The 24,125-nt window shown below is 27.1% G+C and overlaps 1 protein-coding gene across 3 annotated transcripts in view; it reads left to right on the top strand.

Moving 5' to 3' along the window:
* yata (N-terminal kinase-like protein yata) overlaps positions 1–22,358 on the top strand; it is a 28,566-nt gene extending 6,208 nt beyond the window's left edge. Inside the window, exons 6-19 of one of the 3 annotated variants that reach the window (XM_043053293.3) lie at positions 132–222; positions 297–452; positions 3,680–3,838; positions 3,921–4,028; positions 5,184–5,297; positions 6,677–6,769; positions 7,436–7,498; positions 8,392–8,580; positions 10,275–10,350; positions 11,339–11,491; positions 13,535–13,617; positions 16,187–16,309; positions 18,995–19,169; positions 22,088–22,358. In XM_043053293.3, coding sequence (XP_042909227.2) covers positions 132–222; positions 297–452; positions 3,680–3,838; positions 3,921–4,028; positions 5,184–5,297; positions 6,677–6,769; positions 7,436–7,498; positions 8,392–8,580; positions 10,275–10,350; positions 11,339–11,491; positions 13,535–13,617; positions 16,187–16,309; positions 18,995–19,169; positions 22,088–22,242 — 1,738 coding nt within the window. In that variant the 3' untranslated portion in view covers positions 22,243–22,358. Of the gene's footprint in view, positions 1–131; positions 223–296; positions 453–3,679; positions 3,839–3,920; positions 4,029–5,183; positions 5,298–6,676; positions 6,770–7,435; positions 7,499–8,391; positions 8,581–10,274; positions 10,351–11,338; positions 11,492–13,534; positions 13,618–16,186; positions 16,310–18,994; positions 19,170–22,084 lie in introns of all 3 variants that reach the window. The other 2 variants (XM_043053292.3, XM_087164533.1) reach the window with 2 other exon arrangements.
* The last annotated feature ends 1,767 nt before the right edge of the window (positions 22,359–24,125 follow it).

The raw sequence follows: 24,125 nt of genomic DNA, 5'->3' as shown, positions 1-24,125 counted from the left end.
CAAAATTCATTTTTATTTTATATTGATTGACACCTGTTGAATTATATTTAGTTTAATTAATTATTACTTATTACCCTTAATTATTACTTTATTTTTTAAAAAATTAAAAGATTTATTTATATTACTTTCAGGGCTTGTGATAGCTGGGGTTTTGGTTGTTTGATCTGGGAAGTTTTTAATAGTAGATTAAGCAAAATCTCCTCTCTGAAAAATACAGGAAAAGTAAGTTTTTCTCTTAGTTCTTACTCAAATTCTTTTATGTTTAATTTATACTCAATTCTATTTATTTTCTGCAGATTCCTAATAATCTGTGCCCTTTTTACTGTGAACTTGTTTGTGCTAATCCAGATTCTCGACCAAGTTCCTCAACTTTTTTGAAGAAAGCTTCCAAAGCAAAAGGATATTTTAAAAACAAATTTGTGGATACCATGCTCTTCTTAAGAGAAATACATGTATGTATGTTCATTTTCTTATGTTACAAAATTTCTTCTACTTTGAAGTTTTAATAAATGGTTCCCAAAAAGTAAAACTAGTTATTAAAATTAATATATCAGTATTGAAGAAACTATCTAGCAATATACAAGGTGTTAATATAAGTTATATCTCAATTTAATTGAATTTATCTCTTCAATACATGAAATTTGCCTACTACATAGATCACTATGATGTATTAAGGGACCTATGCAACAGGCAAATTATATTATTTGTATTTTTTTCATTGTTAGATGCTGTAGAATTACAACATTTCTCCCTTGTTATTTGGGCCCAAAATAGGACTTGGCAGTAAATTTAGCAAGTTTGCCTTTTGGCTTAGTGACATTTGACATTCTTAGAAAAAAATTAGTTAAAATGTATAAGTGAAATACATTTTTATAAATAAACATAATTAGGTTTATCATGTTTATTATATTTATTTTAGTTTTTTAATAAGTTATGATTACTAACAAATATTCAATCATTTCTTTAACATTATCATGTTACTTAATAAATTATAATTATTAGTTATTTCAATAATTATGTTTCTTTTCATTTTATGAATTAGGAAATTAATTTTATAAATTGAGGCTTAAAATTTTGTTGATGTTTCTTGCCATAACTTGAAATTAAACTTTTTACCTATTTACTACTTAACTGACTAACTATGAACTAAGGTTTGCCGCTCTTTCTAATTATGCCATTTTTCTTTGAAGTGGACTTTTTCTACTGTTATTGTTTGTGATATCTCATATTGTCATATATTTAAAATTTAATTTCTCAAAAACTATTTAACCGATTTGATACAGATTTTGCCATTTAAAATTGCATTCTTCAGCATAGTGAAAGAAAATTATTTTACCTTACAATTTAATATTGTTTTCACTATTAAAAGAAATATTAACAAATAATAATTTAAAATTATTTCTTTGTGTGAAATTATCTTTGGATAAACATATTTTATTATTGTGTGTAAAAATGTTTAGAGTCACTTAAAAAGTTCTTGAAATATAGCGAAATACATAAATTATAAAATTAATATTAATGGGGCTACTTCTCCCTCATTTTTCGTGGGTCAGAAATGCAAATCCTGTGAAAAAAGGAATGTTTATTCAAAGGAAATATATGTTTGTGTCTGATAAAAAGTGCCAACACTAATTAATCAGTATATTTAGGTAAGGTCCTTGACCCATTAAGATTGAGTCTTAAGTTCGTGAAAATCCAATTATTCGATCAAAATTTAATCAGGATGTTCTCTTTCTTTTTCTCCACTCTACACTGATATAGAATGGTAATTTAGTAATATAATAACTGACAATTATGGCCAATATAAATAACTTACTAAATGTTATATACACAGTTCCTTTCCAAATTATTAGACAATATAAGATTCTATGTGGAATCTTAATTATCAGGTGATGATATACAGCTTTATTGTTCTTACGCGACTGAAACCGGCTTGCACTTGTTTACGTTCGTGTATCAGTTAAATAAGAGGATATATTATATAAATGTAGAATAATTATTTTATCAGGTATTATATCAATAATTTAAAATAATTTGTGCAAATTATTACGACTCACTGTAGTTTTTTAATCATTACATATTTTGCATGTTAATCATTACATATTTTATGTTTAGACATACATGTAAAAGGTTTTTAGTCAGGAGATTTTTTATGTACTCCCTATTTGTATTTATTTTTAGCCTATTGCATAACAATGTTAACCAATTGATACAAGAATGCAAACAGTTAGAACTGCATAAAAGCAATAAAGTTGTATAGTATCATCTGATAAGTAAGATTTTACATAGAACAAGGTTCCCATGGTCCTTAAAAATCCTTAAAAACTGCTTAACTTTTATTTTGGAAAATAAGGGCCCTTAGAAGTACTTAATTTTGGTACAAGGTTTTTAAAAGTGCTTAATTTTTCAACATAGTTGATAAGAAATTTTTCACTTCAATGTTTTAAAACAAAAAGTCGTTCTTTCATCACCTAGTTCCTTCAGTTCAGTTTCATTTGTTTTTCTGTTAAGAATTTTATTCCAAAATTTAAGATTCCAATCACTGTAATCACTAATCATTAACCATAAGTGACAACTACCCATCCCCCAATTGTAGCACTTCAGCACTTGTTTATTCATAAACTCCTTTCGCATTCCAACCATTGTAGACTATCAAAATGAAGCTCGCATTCTTCGAAGATAATTTTCTGTTGAAGAGGGCTAAAGGGGCATGTAGGTTTAACTGCATAACAGTACATGTATGTATAGCTACTATAAGAAAACTGCTAAAAAAGGTTGTTAATTAAACATGGTCTTCAGATGTAGTGGTTATTATTTATTCTTCTAAATTTAGAAAAATTGTCAGTAAGTTAAAAAGTATTCTAAACTTAAAAAAAAAAAAAAAGCACGAATTCGGACCTAGTTTGGATAATAAGGGTTCGGATAATCGGCACTCTACTGCATTAAGTTAAGCCCAATGAAAAAAAGTACCCTTTTAAACCCCAATGAAATTTTTTTTTTTTTTTTTTTTTTTTTTTTGGTGTAACTGAATATTTACCAAGATTGGCCCACAGCTGAATATGTGATGCATGTCTTGTAGCAAATTATAAAAACTTGTAATAATTTTTTCAATGTTTTTCCCAAATTTCTTTATTTACTCTTTTTTTTTTTAATATATTAAAAGAAATTGCAAATTTTAATTTCTGCACCTAGTTTTACAATTCATTTTGAATGAAATGATTAAAAAGGGAATACAGATAAGTTTCATAGATGTTGTTAATCCTTCACAATCTGAAATTTTTTTAAAAAAACTCAACCCAGGTTTGCAAAAATTGTCTGGGCCTACTTTAGCAAGCCCTGGTAAGTAATACAATTTTATCAGTACTTACATTATATTAAAATTATTTTTTTATTTATTAATTTTTTTAAGAAAGTTAAATAATTTGCACTGTCACTGATGATATATATTTATACGATGATAATAAGCAATTATACTATTTTTAAAGTCCTTAATTTTTCAAAAAACGTCCTTAATTTTTTTTAAAAAAATTTCTTGAAAGTGCTTAATTTTTGCTTTGTTAAAAGAGTGGGAATCCTGTAGAATTTTATTGTGCGTTTAATGATTTTGCCAGGGACTGTATATTAGCTATTAAGAAATTCCTGTGGTTCTGTTAAGTAAATGTTCATTTTATTTATTTAGATCAAAGACACTGAGGAAAAATTGAAATTTTTTAATAATTTATCTTCTTCACTGGATTCTTTTCCGCAAGATATATGCCTGTATAAAGTATTACCTGAACTTGTTAATGCCTTTGAATTTGGAAATGCTGGTTCTTCTGTTTTAACCCCCATGTTTAAGGTATTTGTTAATCGTATTTGTTTTGTGTTTGTTAGATTTTTTTCTATTTTGTTTTAATAGTTGCTGTACGTAAATATTTCAGTTAGGAAAGCTATTGCCGGAGGATGAGTACCAGAAAAAAATTGTACCATGTATTGTGAAAATGTTTTCGTCTAAAGATAGAGCAACAAGGGCTAAACTTTTACAGCAGGTAAGCAAGCTGAATTTGTTTAAAGAAAAGTATTTTAAAATAAAATTTTGTGTATATGCTACTGTTTGTGTATATAAATAAGGCATAACTGAAAAATTAATAATAAGGTTTATGCCACCAGTTATAAAAATCAGGAAAACTAACTAAAATCAGTCTGGAAAATCAGGAATTTTTTTCTTTGCATTTGTGGCAATCCCAATTATGTTTGTAACTATTTATGCCGTTGTTTTCAATATCTCAAAATTTAAGAAAGACATTGGCAAAGTTAAAGTATTAAAAAATTATTTGTTGTCATTAAGTTATAATAAGTAAATTAATAAAAGCATTATTAATAAATTACTATTAGTTTCAATGTTAATAAATTGTTAAAATTATACAAATTATTATTCTAATTTGAAGTTACTTTATTTTTTAACATTTTATTAAAAAAGTATCTTGTGATTTGTTCTTCAATTTTCTTAAAATTTATTCAACAATATCTTAAATTTATTAAAAAAAGTATTACTTAGTAATCTTTGTTCATAGAGTAAATATGCTTAAAAAAAGTTGTAATAACCTACATGTGAAAGCTATATGAAAACAGCTCAATTTTTGCTCATCTACTGCAAAACTCTATTCCCTATACTGTGGTGCAATAGCAAATTTAACATAAGCGACAAAAAATCCGAAATTCAGATTCATTAATTAGTAATTATTAATTCATTTGTATTTTAATGAAGAGTAAATTGAACATGGACAATTTACATAATAATGAAACGAGGAAGTTTCAAAGTTTTTAGCACATGTTTCAATTGTACAATGTTTTAACCATTTGTTACTCAACAAGCATCTAAGCGGTTGCCAAATTTGTCTCACATATGAAACGACCCAAACGTGTGTGCACCTAATGTCTAGCGACTGTACTGCTATTACCACTACGTAAGTTGTGATAAGCAAAACTTTGAACTTACTTGTTACTTTTGTAAGTAGACTTCCTGTCCAATTTATGTTTTATGAAATTTAAATTAATTTATATGAGTAACTTTTTTTTAAAAACTCTACATATTAAAACTTGATATATTATCACAAAGGATGCAGAAAGAAAATTATTATGTCATAATTGTGTTTCCTTAGAATAATATTATAATGAAATTATTTGCTGTTTTTTGATTATAGGTTGAACAGTTTATCGATCACATTCAGCCTTCTGTTATTAACAATCAAATATTTCCAAACATTGCCCAGGGTTTCTTAGATACCAACCCAACTATAAGAGATCAAACAATAAAGGTATTTGTTTTTGTTTTGTTGGTGTTAATTATTAATGCATGAAATTTTTTCTTACTCATTGTAACTATAATTGAGCTATATTGTTATTTAGTATAAAATTGATCTCTGACTTTTAAATTATTTTTTGACTTTTAAAATATCTAAATGAGTGTAAAGATTTAATAATCAAAAAAATTATTCCCTATAGATATTAGGGTGAGTTGGTTTGAATAGTAAGAAATTAATTCTTAAAATAATTTTGATTTAGATAAATTCAAAAGGTTTTTTGTCAATGAATTTTAAAAAATCAATTTATTTATTTAGTAAATTATTTACAATTTCATGAAAAAATATTGTTCTGCCATGTATTAATTTTATGTATTTTATTTTGTTATAAATATATATGCACTTTAAAAATCTTGTTGAAATTAGCAGATTTAGTAAATTCAATAGCTTGAATTTTTTTTTTGTGGTTCATTTAACGCATTTGCGCTGTTAACTTTAAAAAAAAACTCTCTGCTGCATCTTTGTCTTTGTGAAATTCTAAAGGTTATTATAGTCACCAACCAATAAGAGTTGAGGTATAAGACTTTGATTTAGTTGGAGAAATAAACTTTACATTTTTATAATAAAACACTCATTTTTGATTATTTATAAGATTTTAGCAAAACGCCTCAATTTTGAATAGTTAGTTGTCTGGATAATAATTATTTTAAATCTGAGCTTTCAGACTAATTTAATATGAGGTCAAAATAATTTGTGATGATCTATTTTCTACAAAATTTTAATAAAAATGCTTGTAAAAACTAATAATTTAGGCATTTTTGTTGTTCCCATTTTCTCATGAAAAATTTCAGATTTTTCACATGCATAAAATCCCTGGCCCTTTAGCTATAATTTCTTTCTGTAATTTTTTTTAAAACATAAGTTAGTATATAAATTTACTTATTATATATATTAGTATATAAATTTAAGAAACTTTATTACAAATTTAAATTAAATATTGCTAGAAAGGGTTATGAACAAACTGATACTAGTTGTGTTTTTAATGCAACAGTAGTGTAAGAAATTTATTTATATTGAATAAACTTTTATGAGTTGTTCAGTGCTTCTTAAATAAAATTATAGTGGAAACTCAACTGTTAAACTTTTTGCCCTGAGCAAAGTAATTATTAAAGTAAATATAGTATATTTTATTATCCTTTTGCATTAAGTTTTCCTTTATTATACTTAATTAGAGCAAAATACATATTTTTTAGTTCTACACCTTTTAAAAAATAGTTTAATATTTTATAGACTTTTCCAGAAATTATCCTGATTTTTATTGATAGATGTTTTTTAGATTATTTCTTTGTGTGTGTAATGAGGCCTGTATTAATTTTTTGTATTTCTTTTTTAAGTGCATGATGTATTTAGCCCCTAAGCTGAACTATCAGAACTTGAATGACGAGATGTTGAAACATTTTGCTCGCCTTCAAAGCAAAGATGAACAGGTAGGACTAAAAACTTTTTATATTAAGTAAACATTTTGTATTGCGATTTGCATTTTATACTGTGGTATAATGTCAGTAATTATTGATATTTCACGATATATTATAATATTTTTTAAATTTAACTAATTTATTTTTAAATTGCTTGAAATTTTCTTAACCCAAATAAAATTTAATGGCACAGTAATATCATATTCATCATTGTTATCAACAACACTTGCCATCTTGATTTTTAATGTAGAATATTGCCTTCAATTTAAAATAATCTTCTTGCTATGTTTAGAAAATATTAATATTTCACTATAGATTTATATATTACCCTGCCCTATTGAATTCTATGTAACACTGTTTTATGATCTGTAGCTGTTTACTCAAAGTTTTGTAATCTTCTACAAAACTTTAAGAATTGAAACCAATGAATTTAAGATAAAATGTTGTCAAATTTTCAAAATGGGGTCTTCTAATTTGGTTATTATAATATGTACTATTGTAATATGTATTTTATATGTACTATAAAAATATAATTTTGATTTGAAATGCTAAACAATTGAAACAATCAAATAAATTTGAAATAGTATTAGTAAAATGGAATAAAAATAAATACAACTGATTTTTTTGAAATCTATTTTTATTTAAAAAAGCATTGATTATATTTATCTTATGATTTAGGGCGGAATTAGAACAAATACAACTGTTTGCCTTGGAAAAATTGCCTCTTATCTTCACCCTCAAGTGAGTAACAAAAAAATATTATTTTAAGAAATATTAAAAATACTTTATTTAAATGTTTACTGAAACTTACTTCTGTCAGAAAACTTTCAATGTATTATAATATTTTATTCTATAATTTTACATCACTTTCAATATTACATTGCAATTTAATCACAGCAAAATGCAACGCATGTAGTCAATATTATTGATATTAATTTCGTTTTACCTCTTATTGTAATTGATATATCTTAAACTAAACTAAACTCAGTGGCGCGACAGCCCATAGAGGGTCAAGGCCTACTGTGCCCATCTCAGTTTTCTTGACCTTGGACTCAGGGGTGCAAGAGCAGATGTTCCGGTTAGGTGGTCAGCCGAATGCGAAACCCCCCAAAGTTAGTTCCCAAGCATGCTTGGTACTCATTTATCGACCCCCTGAAGGGATGAAAGGCTGAGTCAACATTAATAATAAAATTACTAAAATAAAACTTAAGCTAAATAGGACCTAGTAGTTGTTGACCTAAGTAGGAATTGACTTTAAAAAAGATATTTTTTTAACACAGTTACAGTTACTTTTGACTAAAATCAACATTATTTTCTTTAAGATATTGTTCCATAATACATTAAGCATCAATGTGATTAATATAAAATTAGCATATTAAGTTAAATTTTTAAAGTAAGCATTCTATACAGCCTAGATGAAATGTAATTCAAAATTTTTAGCGTAAGGTTATGTATTTATTTTGAAGCAAAACTGTGATCTATTATTAACATGCTTTAAACTAAAATCTGCACTATCAGTTGTATAATGTACATTGTTGCATAATATCATATTACGTGTCGATGTGATTAATAAAAAGCTTGCATATTGTCATAAAGTGTAAGTTTGTTTCAAGTATGTTATTATAATTTTACAGACGAGAAAGAAAGTTTTGATTGCCGCTTTTTTGCGAGCTTTAAGAGATCCGTTTCCACCTGCAAGAACAGCAGCTATTCTGGCTTTATCTGCTACTGAGCATTACTACAGTATTAATGATTGTGCTACTAAAGTTTTACCTGCTCTCTGTCACTTCACTGTTGATCCAGAAAAGGATATAAGGGACCAAGTAAGTAGGAAAAATATTTGTTTTGGTTTCTAAAACTGAAATTTACTAAACTTTATAGTTATCATAAACTATTATATAAGTTTTACAACGGGGTTTAGAGATTGTACTTAACACTTAAGAAAAACTTATCTAGTGTTTTAAACTTCAGGCTTAGGAAACCGAAAAAAGGAAGTAATTTAATTTAGGCATTTTTTTCATTGCTTAGAGCAGCAGTTTCCAAAAAATTTAGGTTTCCAAGTTAATTCCTTGAAATATAATTTTTTTAAAAAAAAATATAAGTCTTGACTTTTGAAACACCTAATAGGTTTGTATCCAACCTATAATTGATTAGGATATTAAATATTTATGTATTTATTAGGATGTATTTATTACCTATAATTGATTAGGATATTAAAATTCCTATAAAAAATAGCAAATTTTAAAAAATATAATTTTTTTTTCTCCAATAACAACATATTGTGTAAGTTACTAAATGGATATTGATTTTCAAATGTTTGCATTAGTATTTCTCATTGAACTTTCAAATTCAAATAAAATAGCTAATTTCTGGATTAAAGAATTATTTTTCTCCGATAGCCATTTTCACAGTTCATAGTAGTTTTTTTTCTTCTTCAAAAATCATAACTTATATTTTATTTTATTCGATTTGATTAATGCATATGCCAAAAATTACTAGGCTGAAAGTTGCTGCAGACTTTTGAATTCAACTACCCAACATGAAATCTAATTTTAAGACTCTTGTTGATAAAACAATGAAGCATTTTATTCATCATATTAAATGTTTTTAAATTATTTTGTGTTCTTTTTTGTTAGCATGTTTTTACCTGCTAATTTCTTTTTTTTAAAGTCAGGGTTCCCCCTTAAAAAGTTTGATCCTGTAGGATTCTGTAGCTGAAAAAATTGGGAACTGCTGACCTAGAGGATCCTGTTTTTTATGCATTATCTTAATGTTTAAATTAAAAGAGTGTATTTTTTATTTTATGAACATTTATTTTAGAAAAATCATCATTCCATAATTTTAGAACTAAATTTCGAACCATTAGCATTAGATTTCAAATATATTATATGTTTTTTTCTTTAAAATCAAAAGCTAATAATAAAATAATTGTGCTACCTTTTTTAACTTTTTGAGAGAGAAAAAAAAGCCTCATATCAGGACTTTTTCCTCATCGAACAGTTAAAAAATGTAGCTTATTCAATTTTTTAAAGCTGTTATTTTGTCTTTTTGCGACACTTATATTTTTACGCAAGTAACTTTTGTAATATCGCAATATTGTGTCACTGTTCAATATGCTATCAAACAAAGCTGATATGAAATTAAATTCGTTGGTTCCATCAACAAATTTATTCTAATTGGAATGTTTATCATTTGAAACCTCGGTAATTAGAATTTCAATTTATTATTTGAAACCTCTGTACCTGAAATCACAATTTTAGCAGTAATAACTGTTTCTAAGTGTTTTCAATGAGGAATTTTAAAGTTTTTGTTCAGTGTTAAAACTTGTTACATACTTGATCAATGCTAGTGTTTATGTTACCTGAGAATTTAAAAAAATTAAGTATTTTTAATTCTCTAAACTATTATTTGTTTCCTATTAATTTCTTACTAACAAGTAACAATTGAGATATCTTGTTTATTTTTTTTTTTTGTTCTTATTTTTAAAAAAATTGTTTTATAAATGTTTATTTTTTAGGCTTTTAAAGGAATTGGAGGTTTTCTTACTAAGCTGCAAAAAGTTTCAGATGATCCGAGTCTGATTGAGAAAATGGGTCTGTTAAACTGTTTTTTTCCCCTTGATTTTTTTAACATATTTTTCTTTCATTACTCTTATTGCTTGCTACAGTGTTTAAGGAGAGTTATGTGTCTAAATTGATTGACAATGGGCATTTCAGTGTTTTTAAAATTATTTAAAAAAATATTTTTTTAAATGTAAAATTATTTTTAAAACATAAAATTACTTTTTGGAAAAAATATTTTAATCAAAAATATTAGTACAGTCTCTTAAGAATGCTTCTATGCGTTTCTTAAAAAAAAATTTTTCTCCGCATTTTAAGATGAGATAGGGATGTTCTTTTAAGTTTAACACAATTTACATTTACACAAATTACATTTCAGTGTTTTTAAAATTAATTTAATGTTCATTGAAAAAATATTATTTAAACATAAAATTACTTTTAAGACATAAAATTACTTTTAAAACATAAAATTACTTTTAAATCATAAAATTACTTTTAAATCATAAAATTACTTTTTTGAATAAATATTTTAACCAAAAATGTTGGTATAGCAATCGTTTGATATGATTTTCTTAAATTTTTTTTTCACATTTTAAGATGAAATAGGGATTTTCTTTTAAGTTACATACAAGTTTAAGTAAATTTACATACATGCATTTAAGTTTAATTAAATTTACACAAATACATTTACATTTACACAGTTTACATTTACACAAATTATATTTCAGTGTTTTTAAAATTAATTTAATGCTTAGTTAAAAAAAAGTATTTTTTTAAACGTAAAAATAATTTTAAAACATAAAATTACTTTTTGGAAAAAATATTCATACAGTAAATGTTTGCTATGTGTTTCTTAAAAAAAAATCACTTTTTTTAAAAAAAATCAGGACTTTTTCAATTGTTCAATATTTTAGAATTTGTTTTGCAATGGTTTGAATAATATCTTATTAATCTTTATTAATGTCATTGCCTATATTTAATTTTAATCTAATTTTATCTATATGCAATTTATTTAATTTAGAGGCGGAGTTACAATCTACAACGCCTGCTTCCATTGCTGCTTCATGGACTTCTTGGGCAGTTACATCTTTAACTGATAAATTTTATAAATCGAATGTAAAATCCCAGAACAATCCTTCTCCTCAAAGTGACACACCATCAGCAGAATCAGCTGGTATGAGATTTTTAATTTATGTGTTTAAAAAGTTTTGAAATTGAACAAAACAAAGGCATTAAAACCGAACTTAGTAGCTTAGCGTTGCTTATTTTATTTATGATATATAAAATTATGTTTCAAGTAAAACAATTAAGTCTCTATAAGAGACTTAATTGTTTTACTTGAAGAAACAAGGTTTTTTATTGATAAAATGTACTGGAATATTATTATTTTAATTATAGTCTTTTTATGTTTGCGTGCTTAAAAATTTCTGAAATTGACTAAAACTAAGAAATGGAAGCCAAACTGTCAACCTAATGTTACATATTTGATTATTGTTTATCATTTATATTTATTATGATATTATGAAACATAATATCATGTATACAAATTTAATCTGTTATATAAAAAAGGTAGGTCTTTATTAATAAAATGTACTGGATTATTATTTTTTCTTTATTTTTGTGTTTAAAAAGTTTTAAAACTGAATTAAAAAAGGATATTAAAGCCAAACTAGTGAACTTAGTGTTGTATATTTTATGTATAAATTGCATAATTTAATTTCAAGTATAAGAATTAAATCTTTTATTAAAAAATGTTTTTTATTAATAAAATAGACTAAAATATTATTATTATTATTCGGATTATCAATTAAATTATTGAAATTTCAAATACATTACCAAAAAATATTTAACTATTTAGTTGACTCTGTATTTTTAAAGATTATAAAAGAGCTAAATTAATCTTATTTCTAGATTTGCTTTTGCAAATAAATTCTAGATTCTCAGAAATAAATTTGTTTTTATTTCTTTATGTTCATTCATAGAATAAATATTCACAATCATAGAATACATATTGTAATGAAACAATTATGGTTTTTTGAAGGTATAAAATAATTTACAATGACAGGTTTGTTGAAGAAATTTGGTTGAAGCTGATGTTGTTGATTGACACATTTCCAATAGTCTATATTTTATTTCAGTGATACAGGACAGCAATTACACATTTAACATCATAAACTGCTTAAATGAGAAATCAAATATGAATTGTAAAAATATTTTATTTTTGAAACATATGGAGCTCTACAGTGAATATTAATATTAATCTTTAATATTAATCTTTACTTTACACTTTATTCTATTTCTTTATTATATTTCTTTACTTAAAATATGCATTATGAATTGATAAATTTAAAAAATGTCCCGTAGGGATTGTAGCTGCAAGGCTGAGCCTCACAGGACACCTTGTTCCACTAAGAAATCAAATATTTATAGCAAGTGTCATGTATATGTTAATATAATTTTCGCCAAGGCTCTTTTTTTTTTGCCTTATGCATTTAAATGTGTTGGTGGAAAATAATAATGAATTTGTGAGAAATAATAAGAAATTTTAATGAATTCAAGACATTAGAAACCATATAACAGTTTTCGAATTCTATGCTAATGTGTTAGGCAGATGTAGAGGGAATCTCAAAAAATAGATTTTATTCTGTACTCATATCATGGTTGTGGATTAGATTACCAATTATATTAATGATTTTTATTTACTGAGAAAAGGATTAAATAGGATAATAATACTGTTTTTAAATGTTGGGAAATATAGTATGCATATTTCAGCATGACAAATAAATATATATACATATATAATATAATTACACATTAACTTATAGATTACAATTATATTACTTTTAAAATACAATGATTATTGTATTTTAAATGTAATGATTAAAAAAGTTCAAATTAGGACCATTTCTTTTAACAAAAAACTTGCTATAACTGCACTGCAATTGTTTTTTTCCCCCTTTTTTTCTTAAGTACACCAATTTATACGACATTGTATAAATTTTTGATCTTCTCTCAAACTTTGCTGACCCATTTTGCAAAAAATAGTAATTAAGTAATATTTAATGGAAGTTAACTTACTTTATACTATTTTTCAATTTTTGAGTAAATAATTCTTCTTCTTTGGTCTGTTTTTGTTTTGAGATGCCATGTTGACTTAAATTAGATTAACGCTGATTCTTTGTTTTAATTTTTAACAATTTATTTGTTTTGTCTTTAGCTGAAAAATTAGAAGAACTATCAGTTAAGTCTGAAAAGACTACAAAAGATGATAATTCATGGAATGATAATTGGGGAGAAGAAGTAAGTAATATCTGTTTTTATTCCTACTTCTTTTTTGATTTTGATATTTATATCAAATAAGGTTCCTCGTGATGTGTAACAATCTAGTTTAATCCACACTTTAAAGAACAAAATGAATATATATATATATACATGCAGAAGTAAATAAAAAACACACTGTTAACTATATATTTCTTTAAATATTAAGCATTTGTTTCATTCATAATTCACAACAAATTGCATATGAATAGTTAAAAAATATCTTTTAGCTTTTTCAATTTACATTCACTTTATGTCAGTTGAAAGCAAGAAACAGAGAGATACTTGTCCTCTTATAAAAAATATTAAATTTATAAATGAATAAACGTTGAAATGCATATGAAAAAAAAATATATATATATTTTACTTTTTTTTTTAACTATTATAATATGTTAAAGTTATTAGTAAGGCCCGGATTTTGGTGACATTTCCTTTTTTTTTTTTGCATTTTTGGACCTTTTTTTGTCTTTTAGAGCATTTTTTTAGATTTATAGGGCATTTTTCTTTAAATTTTGGAGCGTATTTTGCATTTTAATGCATTTTTTAAAGTTTTTTGTTAATTTTTTCCAATTTTTATTATTTTTTTATCAATTTTCATTATTACACTGGCTTCCAAACAATGAAGAAAATCTACAGAATATTAACAGGTGAAGCAAAATCTTTTAAAATTGAAGAAGAATTGTAAGTAAGAGAGACCGTCTTTTTCAAGTACGCACCTATAACATCAGTAGACGTTGAAAGAAGCTTCTGCAGGAATGAAAATTTACTTTCAGACAAGAGATGCGCGTTTACATTTCAAATTATCAAAAAACATTTAATAATCCAATGTAATTCTGATATTTAGTAATATTATGAGATGGAAGTTGTTATATCCATTAAAGCTTCTATACAAAATAAAAATATTTTGGTGTCAATATATTTTCCTTTTTTTGTTATTTTAGGGTATAAAATTTTTTTTCAATCTTTAATGAACGTAGAACAGGTATTGCATTGCTTTATATTTTTTAAATGACTCATAATAATTTTAAAGAGCAAAACATTTTTTTAATTCAATATTTTTACTTTATTTAAGGCATTTTTTGCGCAATTGTTGGATTTTTAAGGGCATTTTTTGCCCTTTTTAAGGGCATTAGTTGAGGTTTTTTAGGTCATCAAAATCCGGGCTCTAGTTATTAGTAATCTCTAGTTGTATTTATATTGTCTCTATAATCATAAATGTAATTTTTTATCAAAAGTATATTAGTATATGGGTAGGCCCTTTCCCCTTGAAGAAATTTTTATTTATTTTTCTGGATGACAATAGTTCTCCAGTTCTTAACTCTTAATATAGGTCAAAATTTTGCTTGGAAATTTTGCTTTTGGCGAGTTGTAATATATTTAATGTGGCCTCTTTTGCACAAAAAAAAAAATATATATATATATAATAAAATCGTAAATGATCAAAAAAACTTTTGATATCAATAATATAAAGCATTTTTTAAAAAGAATTTCTCAAAATATAGTAAACATTGCAAAACTCATTTTTAAAACGAAACAAGCCTGAAATAAAGTAATTTTCAGATTATTATCTATTCTTAGTTTCATGTTTATTGAAAAATAATAATAAAATGCACACATGCATTTTCAACGAAAAATGTGGCGACTGGCAGACTATTTTTGAGCCCCCATTTGTCATATTTAGTCACCATGTAACTGGTTGCGACCATTGATCTTGCTCTGCAGCCCTCAGTATTCCAAAATATATTTCAACTACATCTATCTATCGTAACCTGTATAACTATTCAGCTTGTTTTATTTTGCATAATATATATATCTGTTATGAAAGCTAAATAGATATACATGTATGTTTTGACTTATGTGGTACCGGAATGGTGGACATTTTTCTATGTAAGTTTGCAACACTTGAGTTATCTGTTGTTGCCTTTTAAAAATATGTAAATGCACCACATAATTAAAAGAAAAACAATTGCAAAGTTTTAATTAGAAATTTTCATGCTCCTAAAAAAAAGTATTTTTTTCTAATTTTTCCCTTTTGGGAAACATTTATTGTTGATACATTTATTTTTGGAGTCAAATAGGTAGGGTAAAATATACGGTGTCAACAACTAGATTGTGTAAATGTTAACAACACCACAACGATTTTATACTTGCAAAGATAGATTTCGAAAGATGTCTGAAGTGTTAATAGATTTCTGTTGAAAAGTATCAAACAGATTTGTATAAGAATCAATTAATTTGTTATCTATTTTAAAATTTAAACTTTGTAAATTTGATTTGATGTTAATTTAAATGTCATCTTAGTAAGTAGCTCTGATTTTGTGAGGATTAAGTACAATATAAGTAAACTCTCTCTCTCACTCAGTTATAAAATATTGCTTGAAAAAAAATACTAGATGACTGTAATGTCTATTGATGTAATCCAATAAAAAAAATGACATTATCTAACATTTTTATACCTTCATCTTTAATTTTTTAACTAAACACTATTTAATATTTGACTAGTCCATGCAATGAAAAAAAGGTGATTTATTATTTTTTCCCTTTATTGCAGGAAGAAGATTCTAAAGCTGGAATGATGAGTTTACCATCTCCTTCAACAATCAGCCCCAGTAATGAAAATGATGGTTGGGAAGATGAGTGGGAAAGTTTGGAAACTGATAATAATGTCTCAAAAGTAGGTAGTTTTAAAAGACATATATTTTCTTCATTGTTATATTAATGCATGAGACTTGGAGGAAATTTCAAATTTTTACTGTTGAATGTTTTTATGCAAAATAGAAAGTGGAACATCCAGTTTTTGACTAGATGAAATTTACTGATTATTTTCTGAGTTGTCTAATTTTAAAGCAAGTGGTATATTTGAAATTTGTACACCTTACAACTTAAAATTTTTTAATTTAATAAAATAATAAATATAATTATTGTTAAAAATTGTTTTTGGTGTGGAATTATCTTTCAATAAACAAATTTTATAATTGTGTACAAAATTTTTTCGATTCACTTGGAAAGTTCTTGAGATATAGCGAAATATTAAAAAAGAAAAAATATCATTAAGAGGTCTGAACTTTCAACCGTTCTCTTGATCAAACTGTCAAAACTATATTTTACAAATTGCGGCTACCCCCCCCCCTATTTTCAGGCTTGAAAATCAGAATCCGGTTATTAAAAAAAAAGAAGAAAAAAAATTATGTTTATTCTGAGAAAGTAAATTTTTTTTGTGTCTGATTTGGTAAATTAAAATAGTGTCTACATTCATTAATTAGCATGTTTAAGATAAGGCCTCTAACAGATATTTACCGTGCATCCTTTTATTATCTTCTACTATGACGCTTCTTTAATTCTTAAATCTTTCAATGTCATTTAACCATCTTGTCAGTGGTCTTCCTTTAGCTTGATATCCCTCACGGTTAGTTCGAAATCCCTTTAGATTTTAGTAAGACTATCTTCCAAGCCTCTCGAAACATGGCCTAGCCATTTGATTTTTTAATTGCAGATGGATATAAAAAAAATAAACATCATTTCAAATTTTCTTCTGTTAGAAGAAATGATAAGTTTCTCATATTGTATTATGGTATTCCATATAGCTATTGTAAAATATGAATTTCTGGTACAAATATCTCAGAAAGTTGTATTGTTCCTTTAATTTTTAAAGTGTGTGTGATTAGTGTTATTTGTGGTTGCCTACTAAACACCAGCATTCTCCTTCTTACCCAGTGGTGAAGATTGCTTTGAGCTGCGAGTAAGCAACTTTGATTCCAGCAATGAAATTAAACGCCACCAAAAAATTTGTAAGGTGCCAATCGTTTGTGGTTGCACTCTTTTAAATGGTGGATACTACAGGATAGGGGTTCAGATGTGAGGACCACCTGTAGGGTCAGCAGAGGGGGAGATAAGGATTGATAGATTTATGAAGAATTAGAATGCAGCTAGCGTTATCTTTCAGTTTGTTCTTGTGGAGCATAACATTTCGACTGAGGACAAGCTCGCAACTAGCAGATTTTTCTTCCCTCAATGAAATACATATGCCACAAAAACAAATTGAAAAAAATTTTATGTTCCACAAGAACAAATTGTTAAGATAAGGCGTTCTGCATTAAAATTCCTCATAAATCTATCACTCTTTATCTCCCCCTCCGCTGACCAGATGAGTGGTGTCTCGCCGTTCAAGCCCCCGTCCTGTAGCGTCCACCATGTAAAAGGGGGTAACCACAAACGATTTGTAGCTTACAAATTATCAATTTGTTTTTGTGGAATATCTATTTCATTGAGGGACGAAAAAGCTGCTAGTTGCGAACTTGTCCTCAGCGGCTTTCAATTCGTTTTTGTGGGGTATCTATTTAATTGAGGAGTGAATAACTTGTGTGTACCCAGCCTGTAAACGGTCAGAATTCAGTGAAAATTGTGTTTTTGTGGGGTTCACCCAGTTCTCAAATTCTTCTCCTTACCCAGTCCTACAGGTCGAGGCAAATGGGTTTGGCACTTTATTAAGGATTTCTGTACTGTAATTTTTTGTAAGGTAAAATAGTTACATGGTGCGTAGCCTTTTTAAAAGGTGCTTATTTTTGATTTTCATTATTTAAAAGTCCTTAAAGGTGCTTTTGTCATTGGGTGTTTTTAAAAAGTGCTTAGTTTTCCCTTTTGGAAAATGAGAATTTTCCTTTACCATGTCTATTTTCGCTACCTATTATGCAAAAGCGTACTTTTCACATTGTTCTATTCAACGCTTTTACAATTCATTCAATTTGCCTACCGTCAGTCCATAGTGTATGAAAGCGCATTTTACATGTTTGATGAAATACTTGCGAGTCCATAACTGTCTACTTAGCTGGGTTCGATGAGGTTATTGCACTCTCATGTGCAACTCTGCTGCATTTTGCAAGATATTCTTAATTCCAGACTGATTCCACCCCCTGATATCGAACCAAAAAACCTCTTCATCTTTTTATAATGGCTAATGTAGTGAAGAAAAGAGTTCTTTCTCAGAAACTGGTTATTTTGTCATGATCATGTAAAGTCTTTGAAAATTATTTTGCATTTCGTTAATGTATATAATGCTTAAAAATATTTTTTGAGTGCTTAAAAAGTACTTAAAAGGTGCTTATTTTTTGTTGAAAGATTTGATTTGTGGAAAGATTGTCGAAATGCTGGGTTCTCATTTTAATCATTAATTATTTTCACATGTTACTTTTAGACTATTCATTCACACTCAGTCATAATAGAGGTGTCACTCAGTCTTAATAACAGTAAACAAACTGAGCTTTTTATTCTTAATTATTCAGTATAAAAATGTAATAAGCAGTTTTAGGACTTTGAAAAGATAAATGGAATATTAAAATTGTTGATACTTTTTTTTATTTAGAATACTGAAAGATTAAAGACCTTCTTTCATGGTGACAGTGAAGATCCATTCAGTACAAGTACATTTGAAATGAAGGCAGAGGTTTCAAAAGAAATGTCTCCATCTACACCTGACACTGGTGGCGATTGGAATACTGATAGCTGGGACAATTGGGAATCGAGTACAGCACCTAAAAGTACGTATACATTATTGAATGAGATTTATTTTTTGAACTTTTTAATTTCTCTAAATTTCTTTGAAAGAGGCATTTAATTTAGCACACATGTTCCCACAGACCCGGAGTCAAAAAATTTTTTCAATGCTCCAGCTCTGCTCCCAGATGATAAGCTAAATTCTCTACTCCGCTAAGGCTATGTCAATTTTTCCTATACATTTATGTATGCTTTTGAGTTTCTAATTTTAATTTGAAATTTTTATTATAAAAGGGAATATTAATAAAATAATATAAGATTCATCACTTTCTTTTAAAGAAGAAAGTTAGGTGAATTTTAAATTCAAAATAAATTTGTTTTTAAGTAGTTTTGCCAAGTTTTTTCTGAGAATTTTCTATCTCTAATTAAAAAAAAACCTAAAAATAATGGAATTAAAATAATTAAATATTTAAAATACTAATTAATGACATTTTTATCCAATAGTATTTTAATTTTAAAAATTAATTTTTGATAAGAGTATGATTAGTATGCCATAATTATTAGATTTTAGAATGAAAATAAATATTGCAAATCCCAATTTAAAATAAAATTAAATAAATTACCTGAGTCAAATGTAAATTAATTGGTGAAACCATCCAAAAATTAAAAGCACGAAAATCTTAAATTTTTTGTTTTATTTTAAGCCCGAAAATTTTAAAAGACAAAAAATTAAAATAACCCAGGATCTTTGGAAAATTTAGAGCTCCAGGGATAACACAGCTCCTTGCTTGTTTCTTATCTCATCTAGTGGATAAGATAACCCATCTCTCTCTTAATATATTCCATTTGGAATTATGATATAACATTTTTTTATATGATATTACAATTATGATATAGCATTCTGATAAAATGTTTTGTTGTACTGATATAAAGTAATCTGATAGTAGGCAGTTGATGGGTAAAATTCATACTGCTGCCATGGTGGTAATAAGATTTCTTTGCTAATTCAAACTATTCATTTCTTCAAACTATTTGGAGGGGGAAAAAATCAATTTTCCATGTTTGTTACTTAATTAAGTGACAGGTCATTTTCCTATGACGTAGTAGATAAAGGTTGAAATTTTGGTTATAATAAGTATTCAATTCCTTCACAATTCATTAACATTTATTTTCAACAAAAATGAGGAAAAAATAACAGGCAATGTAATTTTAATCAGTCTACAAAATTATAATTTTTTGCATTGCATAGGACATATGACTTTTGCTGTTGCCTATCCACTATATAATTGTTATGTTTTTGTTTTTACAGAGTGGCTACAAAATATTGATACAAATATCAAATCATTTTATAGTACAGACATTAAATATAAAATTATTAAATACATAAACATAATGAACACTAGAATTGGCAGTTTACCTTATAATTTTTTTATTCGAATCAACCACCATCTTTATCGATTAGTAAAGATAATCTCTTACCCCATTGTCTGATGGCGGCACAAGTCATTTTAAGAGATAATTTGTCCCATTCATGCTATAAAGTAGCTCTGTGGAATTCTAAACTTCTGTTCTGATTAGCATTAACTTAAGACTCTGTAACTCCCGAAATACTATAGTCTAAAGGATTTAGATATGGTGAAGAAGGGGGCCAATCTTCTTGCTTAATAAATTTTGGACAATTGGGATGGAACCAAACCTGTGTTGTTTTGGCTCAGTGTGACAGTGCAGAATCTTGCTGAAATATCTAATCCTTTTTTTAATATTCAGCATTGACTTTTTACCCCTTTATCGATTCAGAGGAAATTTTTCGTTATTTGACACTGCAGCCCAAACCATTGCAAAATTCTTGTTCTGAAAGCATTCCACAGTTCGAACACTTTTAGATTTATCATCGAAGGTTGCTGAATATACATTATTTTTAGCATTATAAAAAAGTTTCGTGTAAAATATTTTCTCACCAGAAAAGATTATTATATCAACACTTTTATTACTGTGCCAGTTCAGATATTTCTAGCATTTTTGTAACCTTTTCAATTCTTGTGCAGTAGTCAAACCTTGAATTTTTCTTGAACTTCTGTACAAAAACCCAGGTCATCATTTGACGTAATTTGCATAGTTCTCAGATTCTCGTTCTCTTCTGGAGCCATTTTATTATCAGAACGTTGTGGATTTTTTCATATCTTTTTATGCTCTCTTTTGTATGAACAGAGCATAAGCGACCAGTCCTGGGTTGATCTTCACAGCTATTAGTATCCAATAATTGATTTATAGATAAATGTTCAATTAAACCCAAGAGATTTTATATTGCTTAGAGACTCTACTTGCCGAAAATCTGCGATCAAACAGTTGCTTAACCATCAATCTTTTAAATTCACTCTTTAAATCGCCTGCACTTATCGAATGTGCAACTCACAGGTATAATGACCAAACGATTAAAATTATTTCCTAATTTTTGAGTATTACATTATTTAGTAGCCACCTGTAATGACTCTTGGACAAGCCAACCGGCAATTGGAATTTTGTGAATTAAGTCGGCGCGCCTTTCGTTTAACAAGAGAGCACCACAAAGGTGAAAGTACGTCTAAGCTCAGAACCCCAGGGATAGATAGCAACACCACTTAATCGATAGTCCACTTCCTCGGGATCTGAAGGGGATGGAAATTTTTTCCACATTCTTGTACTCATGGTGCTGCTCAGCAACCATAGGGCTTTTGATTCCACTTATTTAAGAGCATATATATGTACTATTAATAGTATTCTAGAGCATATTCTTAGTGGAATCGGATCGTACACTGGCCATTCCCAACCAAAGTCCAATTCTCTGACCACTGGGCTACCAGAGCCCTAATGCTTATGGATTTCAAAAAAATATTTTCCACTTCTAATCAAAATAAAGAATGTACATTTGATGTATTTTTTAAAACAACTTAAATTCAAAATTTTTGTAATATAATTTCAGCAGGTTCTATCTCTGAACGGAATGCCGAATCTCTGCAACAGAAGAAGGAAGCGAATCGAATGGCGAGAGAAGAAAGAAGAAAACAAAAATTAAAAGAGAGGCAACTAGCAAGACCAGTTAAATTAGGAGCTCAAAAAATCTCATCATTAAATGATTAAATGTTTGATTTTATTCTATCTGAAGTATTTTTTATTCATTCTAAGTCATTTTATCTTTAATTGTAATCATCATGTATTGTAAAATCAATTCAAATAAATGTATCATATTTTTCAAATGGTTTGATTTATTTGTGAAATGCATTATAAAGTGAAAGCTGGAATTAAAATGCATTATTATTAGTAGCTGCTGCAAAGATTTCCAATTGAGGTTTTCATAATACAGTACAGAACCCGTTATCCGGAAATCAAAAAACCGGAACGAAATTCGATAAATTATCCCGCCATTTTTAAAAAACATTTTTTTTTCCTCGTGAGATTTTTGGATTTTTCTTTCTATTTTGAGAACCTTTACATCATTTTGGAAATAATCATTAGTGTATTACTTCATCGTTTTTTCTTCTTTTTAAGATTATTTCTAAATATTTTTTTTTTAGTTGGGTTTAAGAATTAAAAAAAACGGCTTTTTGTAGCGATTCAGAAAACCGGAAAAATCAGTTATCCGGAATAGCGATGGGCCCGATCGTTCCGGATAATCGGTTCCCTACTGTAATTTGTATAAATAAATTTTTTACCTTTAACTACTGAGTAATGAATTTTTTTCTTCTCTTTAAACAATTCTAAAATCAATAAGTAAAGAATAAAAAGTAATACTATATCATCGACCGCGCTATTTTTTTTAAAAACAAAAAGTCAATGAGGGCTAGTTAATTACTAGAAAAATTATTCCAAGTTATTTTCGCATTTTATGGTGAAGTTATGGTTTTTTTTAAACCCATTTTAGCCAGAGTGTAGAAATGATTAAATTTTCTACTATTTTCATTGAAATGTGCTTAAATAACATTCATTAAAACAAAAAAAATTTCCTGCCTTAAAAATATTTTATGTATAAAGTAAAATTATGCGTTTTCGTACCATTGACCAAATCACTAGGCAATCTCTTCAGTCAAACACAAATTTTTTTATAACTCGTTTTTTTATTTTAATTTTAATTTAAAAAACTTTAATCTGTCATAATAACATATTATTAATCTCAAATGGAATAATTTCACATTTTCAAAAAGTCAAACTTGCCATTAACCGTTTCAAGTTAAGAAACTATAAAAGTTTAAAAATTCTTTAACAGAAAGTTAGACCCATAATATTTATATTGGACCGCGTATTATATTACCGGGAGCTAGTGTTTTACAAATCATAAAAAGTTTTCTTTAATTAAAATTGTGTTCACCTCATAAATATACTTGAACTGCTACAATTTTTTAAGTCTTGGCGACCAAAGCTGTGGAATTGGCTAATACGTATAAAGGAATTTATCGTTTGGGACATAACATTTACAAAAAAGAGTCAAATCTAAGTGCGATTGTTTGGACGCAAATATTATTGACGCTGCGAATGGAAATCATTACATCAAATTTTAAATTTATCCTGAACTGTCTTGGTCTTCTCTGGGAAGACATTTACTCCTCTTTTGGTGTTTGATTTTCTTCAGGTCAACGGGTTCATAGATCTGGTCTGACTTCGTCAGGCCAGAAGAGGATAAGCAACAACAACAACAGTGTCAGAAAAGTAAAAAAGTATAAATTCATATATAAAGCTGACAGCAACAATCTCCTCATCATTACACGTATATCAAAAGAAAATACTTAAAACTCATAAATTGTGGAGTTACTTAAATTAAAGGTTTTAAAAAGTAAACAAGGCACGAAACCATGCTGCATTATTGAATATTGCGTCCACATACTTGGAAAAGACACCATAAATTATTTGAAATAAATTTATAAAAATAATTAAAAAGCTATACCCTACTCATATATCCTACACCCACAACAAAGCTTTATCCTAAAAAGGAAACAAAAAACTAAGAAATAAAAAGGTGTTTCAGGAAG

This window comes from Parasteatoda tepidariorum, chromosome 5 (assembly GCF_982258835.1).
Source record: "Parasteatoda tepidariorum strain Cologne lab strain chromosome 5, Ptep-v5.0, whole genome shotgun sequence".
In the NCBI taxonomy this organism is placed as follows: Eukaryota; Metazoa; Arthropoda; class Arachnida; order Araneae; family Theridiidae; genus Parasteatoda; species Parasteatoda tepidariorum.
This window is presented reverse-complemented; position numbering and strand designations above follow the sequence as displayed.